General features: G+C 59.0%; 2 protein-coding genes across 2 annotated transcripts; one reads left to right on the top strand and one right to left on the bottom strand.

The window, feature by feature from the left end:
* Positions 1–4: 4 nt before the first annotated feature.
* On the top strand, positions 5–1,989 carry SFRP5 (secreted frizzled related protein 5; the record flags this gene model as incomplete). Its single annotated transcript, XM_018068931.2, has 3 exons — positions 5–206; positions 913–990; positions 1,363–1,989. Coding segments are annotated over 3 exons (621 nt in total), but the record flags the coding sequence as incomplete, so codon positions are not given.
* A 2,886-nt stretch (positions 1,990–4,875) lies between these two features.
* Positions 4,876–9,742, bottom strand: ZFYVE27 (zinc finger FYVE-type containing 27). Its single transcript, XM_029958495.1, has 11 exons — positions 9,636–9,742; positions 9,486–9,556; positions 9,229–9,415; positions 8,956–9,051; positions 8,663–8,775; positions 7,818–7,948; positions 7,379–7,450; positions 6,867–7,011; positions 6,515–6,561; positions 5,887–5,968; positions 4,876–5,661 (listed from the first exon to the last, which is right to left on the bottom strand). The coding sequence occupies exons 3-11, from the start codon at positions 9,399–9,401 to the stop codon at positions 5,597–5,599; spliced, it is 924 nt and encodes a 307-aa protein (XP_029814355.1). The 5' UTR covers positions 9,402–9,415; positions 9,486–9,556; positions 9,636–9,742; the 3' UTR covers positions 4,876–5,596.
* Between the last annotated feature and the right edge of the window lie 9 nt (positions 9,743–9,751).

The following is a 9,751-nucleotide window of genomic DNA, read 5'->3' on the forward strand; positions in this document are numbered from 1 at the left end:
CTGCTCCCTCTTCGCCCCCGTCTGCCTCGACCGGCCCGTCTACCCCTGCCGCTCCCTCTGTGAGGTGGTACGTGACTCCTGTGCCCCTGTCATGGAGTCCTACGGCTTCCCCTGGCCCGAGATGCTGCACTGTGGCAAGTTCCCCTCTGACCACGAGCTCTGCATTGCCGTCCAGTTTGGGAACAGCAAAGCCACTCCGCCACCAGGTAAGTGGGAAGGGTACTGTGATGAGATGGGGATGCATGTGGAGCCCCTGCACCCCCATCCCTTCACCCCTTGAAGCATAGCTCGGGACACTGGTACTGGCCAAGGACCCTCTGTCTGCAGCAGAGCACCAGTGGGTGCAGTACCAGCAGCATCAGCTGCTTTGTCTGGACACCACTCATTGCTTGAGGGAGCTGGGGACCCAGCTGCCTGCACAGAACTGCCCCAGGACAGGGAAGAACATGGGATGAGGTGGGAGCCACTGGCAGATCCACCACAGTGCTATCTATATCCTTCTCCTTCCTCTGGGTCCATGCCAGCAGCAAAGAGCATACTGCATCTGTGGGTCTCAGTCCCACGTTGCTGCTGCAGGTGGCTGTGCCCTCAGACAGGGGAGGGTACATCAGCCAAAGGCAGCCCAGGGTCAAGATCGGGGCTGTGACAACACCCTTCAGGCTGGGGCCACCCTCGCTGTCCCTGTGCTTCAAAGCGACAACATCTGGTGGGAGGGCATCCCCATATCCCCTCTGCTGGGGGGGATGCTGGGACACTGGCCAGAGAGGTGCTCTGTGCCCCCCCATTACCCCAGCACAGCTGCCTAGGGAGCAGAGAAGCTGCTGAGGCTCTCCCAAGCAGTCCCCAAGGAGCTGGTCCAGGTGACAAGTATCAGAGCAGGAAGCTGTGACAATGACTAGTCTCTCACCACAGTGTCCAAGATCTGCACCCAGTGTGAGATGGAGCACAAGGCGGATGGCATGATGGAGCAGATGTGCTCCAGTGACTTTGGTGAGTGCTGGGGTCTGCTTCCCAGCCCCCCTGGAGAGGGGTCTGCCTCCCCCAGGTCTGACAGCCCAGGCAGGGGTTGACCAGAGGGTGAGGGTGTATGGGGACAGCCCCATGGGAGATCCCTGGCCATTCCCTGGCCATGGATGGGTGCACCACAAGAGGAGACATTGGTGGGGGGATAGACAGAAAGGGACATGTGGGAGGGTCACTCAATTACCCCTTTCCCCTTCCCACACAGTAACTTCCCCAGAGACCCACCCCAGGGATGGGCTGCACCCTGTTCTGCACAGGTGCCTGGCCCAGACCCTCCCCTCCCCGGTGTCCCAGCAATGCCCCCCTCCCCCAGCCATGCCCTTCGGCTGCCCCACACAGTGGTGAAGATGCGCATCAAGGAGATGACGGAGGAGAACGGGGAGCGGCGGCTGGTGGCTGCCCAGAAGAAGAAGGTGCTGAAGCTGGGCCCGCTCAAACGCAAGGACACCAAGAAGATGGTGCTGCACATGAGGAACGCAGGCGCCTGCCCCTGCCCCCAGCTGGACAGCCTCAGTGGCAGCTTCCTGGTGATGGGCCGCAAGGTGGGCGGCCGCCTGCTCCTCCTGGCCATCTACCCCTGGCAGAAGCACAACAAGGAGATGAAGTTCGCAGTCAAGTTCATGTTCTCCTATCCTTGCCCCCTCTATCACCCCTTGCTCTATGGGGCTGGGCAGCACTAGCACTCTACCCACCATACCCTCTCCCAGGACTCCTGCACTGGCCCAGAACCACATCCCTGGCATCCCTAACTGCACCCCAGGATCCCAGCTCTGCTCACCTCAGCCTCTTGGCTGTGCCCCAGAACCCTCCTCTGCATCCCTAGGATTCCCAGCTGCATTTGTGGGAGCCTTGATCCACAACCAGGACCCCTGCCTCCCTGAGAGCCTTTTTCTGCACCCTTGGGACCCCTGTTCTGCTCCCAGGACCCCTGCCCACATCCAGGAGTTTAGGCTGAACTCAGGACCTTTGCTCTGCATGCTTGTGAGCCCTAGTCTGCACTAGAGACCCCTGGCTACTCCCAAGCTCCCTGCCCAGCAGCCTAGAGCCCCTTGTTTTCATTTAGGATCCTTGCTTGGCCCTCTTGGGACCACTTGGCTGTACCTTGGACCCCCACCCTGTATCAGTGTACCCTGCCCAGCTCCCTCATGACTTGCCCCAGATCCTCAGCCCAAGCAGTCCCTACTCCAGCCCACCAACACATCTCATGCCCTTACCTTGAGCTCACACCCCAGCCCTGGATCTCGCCTTCGCACAGACCCACCCCAGCCAAGGCAGGTCCCTGCTGCCCCACTGTCCCCACAGACTGTTCCCCTCAAGACCAAGTGACCAGAACATCACAGCCCCTGCCCAAGCTCCTCACCCCTCATTCTACATGGCTCAGTGTGTGGGGGGGTGCACCTCCAAGGCCCCCAGACCAGCTCTGCTGCATCCCTCACACACAACCCTGGCATGACCCAGCCCAGGCACCCCACAGTAAATTATTCCACCTCAGAGAAGTCTGTGTCCAGCTCAATGTTGTTCATGATCAACTGCCCCTTGGGGCTCCCTCAGGGACCCCAGAAGAATGGGAGAAGGGTCCCAGTCCTGCCAACTGAGTGGGGCAGCCCAAGGGAGCAGGGTCACCCCAAGCTCTGGCTCTACCCCGTTCCAGCTGCCATGCCCAGAGCCTCAGGCTGGGCAGTCCAGACAAGCCAAAGGATGAAATTCCCAGCAGTCACAGGCATGGTTGGACACTCAGGCACCCCTGCCCCTCCAAGGACCCTGGAAGGGTGTCATGATGAGCAGGGTGAGGGGACAGAGGCATCACTGCTGCTGGAGCCCCACAGCTGAGTCTGACAGTGTTTGCCAGAGAGGTTTCTCCCTCTGTCATCCCAGGGGACAAATCTGCAGGCTGGGGCCTGGCAGCACATGTGAGCAGCCTGGCACTGAGCACAGTAGGGGGAAGATCCTGGACCAGACAGCCGCCAACTTTGGCCACTCCACACCCTATCACCTGAAAGCCCTGCCTGCAGCTCCCTGCCAGCCCTGCCCGGCTGCCAGACCTCCCACGCCACAGCCTCCCACCTCTTCCCAAAAGACTTCTGGTGCCACCCACTTGCACCAGGCAGGACCTTCCCAGCATCACAAGGACCAGGGCAGCTCTCAGCCTAGCCCCTCTGATGGCAGGAGGGTGCTGTTCCTTAGCTTGGCTCGACTCCCCCGGCTGCCCCCCAGTCAGTTAGCAAGGGGGTGTCCTGCCCACCCCAGTCCTGTTTACCCAGTGCACACATGTATCCACCCATCCCAATGGGGGAGGGAGGCCTGAGAGTGGACACCTGGATATTTACCCAGTGCCTGGCTGCCTGGCACTGCATCATCTCATCGCAGCTGGCCTGGCCACAAGGGAGCCTCTCGGGACAAGAGGGAAATTGAGGCTGTGGGATGTCTGCACTCACCCTCCTCCAGGCTGGCAGGACCACTGGGCACCTGCCCTGCACTGCACTGAGGTGACCCCTTCTCCCTCCGCCCTCCTTGGCATGGCCTCAGCCCCACCAGTGAGCCTCCAGAACCCCAAATGGCACTGACATCCTGCTCCTGCCAGGGAATGTGCCAGTGCCCCTGCCCTGCAGCCAGACAGGGACACATGGCAGTCAGCCCCTGCCCCAGCCTCACACCGGGGGCAGGGAGTTACTGCCCCCCCACCTCTCCCCAGCCACTGGGAAAAAAAAATGAGGAAAAAATTCAAATATCATTAGAAGGTATGTTCAGAGAGTGAGTGCTGAGCACACCACCACAGGAATAAACATTGTCAATTATGACATTTAACTGCGAAACTTAAAATGCATAAATAAAACTCCATCTCCCACAGCGCAAGTTTATCTGCAGTCCTCTGTATTCTGTGTCATTAGCATCTTTCCAGGGAGTGTTCAGACATACATGGCCATCATGCTCATTGCTCCAAGTGTTTTCTCTAGAAAGATAAGTAACTCCTCTGCCTCCCACGGTTGGCTGTCTGAGCTCTACAGCTCATCCTCCTCAGCCCAGTACTTAACCCACTGCAGACACATACACAAACACAACCCCACAGCTCTTGGGGTGCTACACAGCCCTCCTCACTGCTACAGCTGCTCCACTGCCCCCAGTAACTGCTGAGCCAGTCCCCCTGCACACACAGCATAACCCAGACACCCTCATCATCAATGCCAAATCCAGCTTTCCCCCAGATTTCCATGGGAAGGGGTTTATGATCCACAGCCAAGAGGAACTGCCCCATACGACTCCCACACTGGTGGGATGTACAACCTGCAGCAAGCTCTGGGCTCCAGTGACTTCTCAGACTGGTGGGTGTCACAGCTTGGTGGGCACTGCCAGCCCAAGAGCGTTGGCCCCCCCAGATTCCCTGGCTGGGGGGAAGCTGCAGCTGGCTGGCAGAGACCCAGGTCGTGGCGGTTCCCAGCTGCACAGCAGCCAGGGTCACATTCCCGGAATAGCTGAGAGCTTTGCTGTTCACACAGGAAAAGGTCATCCTTGTGCACACAGGCAGCTGGTGGGACCACTGCATGGGTAGGGCAGGGGAAGGAGCAGCCACGGAAGGCAGAGGAAGCCCAGCAGCTCCTGTCAGAGCTGAGGTGTTCCCTGGCTCCAGCCCAGCAGGATCCAGCCCTGGCACAGCCAACGGGTGGCTGCACACAGCTCTGAGCAGGGAGTAAATAAGGCTACAGCAGGACAGAAGATGGAAACTCCAGTAAAGCACGGAGAGCTGGTGGCAGAGACACACCATTTCTCCATGAGCACCTGCAGGGCCAAGGCCATAGAGGTATCAGAGTCACCTGGGACTGGGACAGCTTTCACTAGGACAAGACAAGAGCCAGCTAAGGACAAGAAATTTATTGGTCATTCTCTATATGCAATTATATATTAATCTGTATTAGAAAGCAGCAGTCACTAAGTGCACAGAGCAGCACCAACTCCTGCCTCTTCTCACACTGGAGACACGGCCACACAGCCCAGCCCAAACTCACCCTCCTCTGCACTACAGCCAAATCCAGGGGTAAAAGACTAAACCTGCAGGTGGTGAGGCCAAGGAGCACAGGAGTGACCAGCAGGGTGTCAGCTGACCAGGACCAAGGACCACATCTCCTGGAGGTGCAGGTAGAGTTCTGACTTGATCCCAAAAATACAGTCATTTATAGCACAGTGCTGGGAAAGGTAGGGACAGAGCCCTGAGGTTGTTCCACCCCAACCAGGAGGTGAAGGGAAAGATGGCTCCTCCATCACTGAGCCAGGCCACAGGGCCTGGGCAAGCACATGGCAGGGTGCAGCAAGTGCCAGAGAGCACCCAGGGCTTGGAGCAGCTGCAGGGATGGGGCACAGCCATGGACAATATTCCACCACAGGGACTCAGCCTTTGCGTGGCAAGGAGAGCTGGTCAGGCCCTAGCCTGGCACTAGCAGGAGGAGCAGAGAGTGAAAGCATCCTCTGTCTGGGGAATGCCACGCTGGGATCCAAACAGTCCAGGTTCCTGGTGGCAAGGGTGCCTGCCCGCTGTCCCAGGTGTCAGGCAGTGCAGGCCACAAGAGCTGGGTCTGTTTCATCACTTGATGAGCACCTGGTTGCACAGAGCACACACAAACACCGTCTCCCTCTGAGCCTCGGGGGCTGGAAAGGAAAGCAGGCGTCAGAGATGCTCCCCCTTTCCCACCACAGGCTAGGGACCCCAGCCACAGAGCTGCTCGGAGAGCTGCAAACCCATTGCTGCTCTGCCCTGAGCCAGGCTGCACTGGGCAGGTCCTGTCTACCCTCCCCACCAGGGCTGGGGCAAATCCTGGGGCAGACAGCACAGGTGGAAGCAGGAACTCTGCCCTCCTCCACCTTTCCACTCACCCGTGGCTCCCATCACAGCCTTGGGGACTTTGAAGGAACAACACCTGGAGCAGAAGCTGTTCCCACAGTTACTGCAGCTCCTCTGTGGAGAGAGATGGAGGTGAGTCCCAGGTGTATATTGGACTAACTCAGGAATAAGGGAAGGGCGCCACAAGTCTGCAGAAGGGGAGGCAGCAGGAAGACAGCAATTTGAGCCTGGAGGGGACAGGAGATATATCCTTCCCAGAACTACCCAGGGACTGTGTGCCAAGTGTCACACATAGGGGCTCAGATAAGGCAACAGGATGGTGTTTGTTTCTGTCATTCCCACAAGCAGACCCATGCTCTGCTTCACCAGAAATCTCTCAGGCCACAAGTCATGGACTAAACCAGGACACAGAGCTACAACAGCACATGTGGGTTTGGTCTGAGTTAGCTTCCAAAGGAGTAAAGGGACAAATGCTCCACAGTGCAAGGGATTCCTGGCACCATTAAGCACATGGCAACACCCAGCACTTAGCTGAGGTCATCTGGGCTGAGACCAAGGCCAGACACCTGAGCTGCTGGAGAAAGCCAGGGCAAGCCAGACATGGGCAACACCTCTGCCCCAGGTGCACCCAGCAAGCTGGGGTAGAAGCCAAAGACTCACCCTCTTCTTGAGCACAGAGAAGGTGGCTGCACAGCCCGTGCAGCTCCCTGAAAGAAAGAGAGCAGAGGTCAGACAGGGCTCTGATGCCTGGAGCTGTGAGCGGTAGAGGAACACCCACAGCTGTTGTAAAGGTTTCGCTTGGAGATGACGTTCCTGCACCTTCCCATCCTCGCCTTTCCTAGGTAGGGCTGGGAACATACTCCCCATGGAGAGGGGAAGGTCACTGGAGGTGTCAGCACAGCCCTGGCAGGTACTGCACCACTCTGTCCACTTCAAGTCTCATGGTCACCACTGCAAGCAGCACAGATCCCTCTGCTGAGCTCCCCCAAGCAGCACCTGCTCCCAAACTCACCGAAGTTGTTGCTGGGGTAGCGCTTGCGCAGGCGCTCGGTCAGACGTGACACCTTGCTGCGGATCACTTCGTTTTTGCTCATAAAACCATTGTCCGGGAGGCTGAGGTCAAAATCGGTTGAGCACTGAGAGCTCTCGTCATCCTCCTGCAGAGAGCAGAGCAGTGGCTGGGGCCATGCCAAGGGCTGCAGGGCAGCCCACCCCAGAGACGGGTACCCAACAAGCAGGATGCTCCACCTGGCATCACCACAAGCCACTGGCAAACCAAGAAAAGGTTGCCAGCCCCAGTGGGAGGAGATGCTCCTCTTGCACGCCTTGGCATGGCAGTACTCACCATGACCAGCAGCTGGTTCTCCTTCTCCCGCAGCATGGGAAGAGATGAGGGTGAGCATAGACGGAGTCAGAGGCACCCAGCCCCACAGCCACCCTCTCTGAGCACCCAGCTTGCCCACCAAGGCCCTTTCCCACCTCAGCTGCCCTTCAGGCACAGCCCACCTCCCACCAGGCTCAAACCTCAATAGCATCTTTGAACTCTTCATCAGGTTCTGCCTCCTCTGCCTCCTCCACGCTGCCAGGGGTAAGGTCCTGCAAGAGATTCACATAGCTAGTCCAGCTGTTCTCCTGCCTCTGTTCAAAGGTGGACCCACATTCCTGCAGGAGGTTCCAGGACAATGGACCAGGCCTTGGGCAGCCCTATGAGAAGACACGAGTCCCTGAAGGTGAGATGAGGCCCCATCTCCCCAGACCACATCCTAACACGTGGCAAAAGGACTTGAGCCAAGCCCCCAGGGCAGCAGAACAGCCTCCCAATAACTCAAGAGTAGTTCACAGGCTTCCAGCAAAGCTGGCAGCTCGAACAAGTTTGTGGGTAGAGGGACACAGGCACGGTCAGCCCCAAGGGGCTGACTCTGCAACTCCCACGGCCCAGCTGCCAGCCCTGTCCCTATCTCACCTCTGCGCTGGTGGGTGTGGGGGTCCGATCTGGGGCAGCAGCTGCTGGCAGGGGTTCAGCAGGCTCTGGAGTGCTCTCGAGGGGCTTGGTGCCCACACACTGCTCAATCGAGGCCTTGAGCTCCATTATCACTGGTAAGGGGAGAAAGCAGCTGGAGTAGGGTGGCACTTCCCTTCTCCCAGCCCCACCACACAAAAGCCGTCTCCAAGAGTTGATCTCCAGGGCCCAAGGTGGGACATTGGCACATACAACCTTGACCCCTCAGGTACTCTGAGCCCCTCTTTGCTCACACATCAAAGTTAGGGCAGTAAGGAACCCCTCCAACACCTGCCCCAGCTCAGGATAGGGAACAGAAGGGGCCTTAATTACAGCTCAGACACATCCAATGCTCCTCCAGCATGTGCCACAGAACAGGGAGTGCCTCCAGCTCCTCTCTCTTCCAATGGCATGTTTTCAGACCTGTGTCATACATTGCCACAGGCACTGAACACGTTTCAAGTCCTGAAGAGCAGGGTCAGGGAACTGAGAGGGGTGGTAATGCTCATGCACAGGCTGCATTAGCAGGCCATGGTTTGCCACAGCACAGAGAAGAGAACAGCACTCAGGCTGGGACACACATCAGGAAAGAATCTCACCTCCAACAGCTAAGCCCTGGGACCACACCACACACCCTGGGCTGTTGAGCACCATCACAGGGCACTGTTGCCCTCGGGAGGGGGGTTCAAGCAGAGCCTGACACTGTGCACATGGGAGGGTGCTGGGAGAAGCCCAGGGCAGGATCCCTGGCCTCAGAGGGCCTTTCCCCAACCCATCCCACACAGGACACTTCCAGAGAGTTCTCATACCTTGGTAGAACTGGGTGTTGCCCAGGAACAGGGTGCTGTTGACGATGGCCAGGACCCAGCAGAGGGGCAGTAGGTAAAGGACACAAACAGTGCCCAGCAGTGCCCCATAAAACCTACAGAAACCAGCAGGATACTGCAGTCAAGTTGGAGCAACTCACACCACAGCATAAAACCCCTTCCTTCATCTGGTGTTCCACTTGCTCTCTCCAAGTACCAAACACATCAAATACAGCTCCGAAGGCCCCCTCTCACCACCAAGCCCGCCACAGGGTGTCTGACCCAGTACTACTCACTGGGAAGAGACAGTGGGGTTCTCCCAGTACAGCACACGGTACACGGCCTCACAGCTGCAACACATCCCGCTCAGAAACCCCTCCAGCTGGATCAGGCTGTGAATAAGACCTCAGAGTCACAAAAAAGCCTCACAAACACACACTCTGACTCCCCCCCACGGGTTACAGTGGCCAGACTGGCACAAACCCAGACTCTCTGCAGAACCTCAGAGAAGCCTTCTCGGCTGCAGAGGTCCCCACAGCCCCGGAGCTGGGGCAGCCCCAGGGACTCACAAGCTCTTGACCTGGGCGATGGCCTCCTGCCGGGAGAGCTGCACCTTGCGCAGGTCCTCCCTGCGGATGCTGTGGTACCTCCTGCGCACCAGCTCCGGCTCCGAGGGCCGGGCCCGGCACGACTCCTGCAGGTAGCCCAGCAGGGCCGGCACCGCGACCAGCAGGGCGAGCATCGAGTACCAGGCGGCTGGAAGAGGTGGGACAGCGTCAGCCCGGGGGGTCCGGGGAGGGGACCGGCCTCGACCCCCGACACGCACCTTGTCCGAGGGTGAGCAGGAGGAAGTTGAGGCCGAGGCAGACCAGGAGGGAGCACACGGGCCGCTGCCACCTGCCGAGACAGGGGGAGGCGAGGGACGTGAGGCCCCGGGGACGATCTCGGTACGGGTCCCAGCCCACCCCATACCTACCTCAGGAGGGAGCGGACGCCCTCGGCCGCGTCCCGCAGCGGCTCCAGGTACAGCTCCAGTCGCCGGTAGCTCCGCACCAGCTCCAGCAGGTCGAAAGCGGCGGCGGCCTTGGGCGG

This window comes from Manacus vitellinus, unplaced genomic scaffold, assembly GCF_001715985.3.
Source record: "Manacus vitellinus isolate BGI_N305 unplaced genomic scaffold, ASM171598v3 scaffold_15_pilon, whole genome shotgun sequence".
Taxonomy (NCBI): Eukaryota; Metazoa; Chordata; class Aves; order Passeriformes; family Pipridae; genus Manacus; species Manacus vitellinus.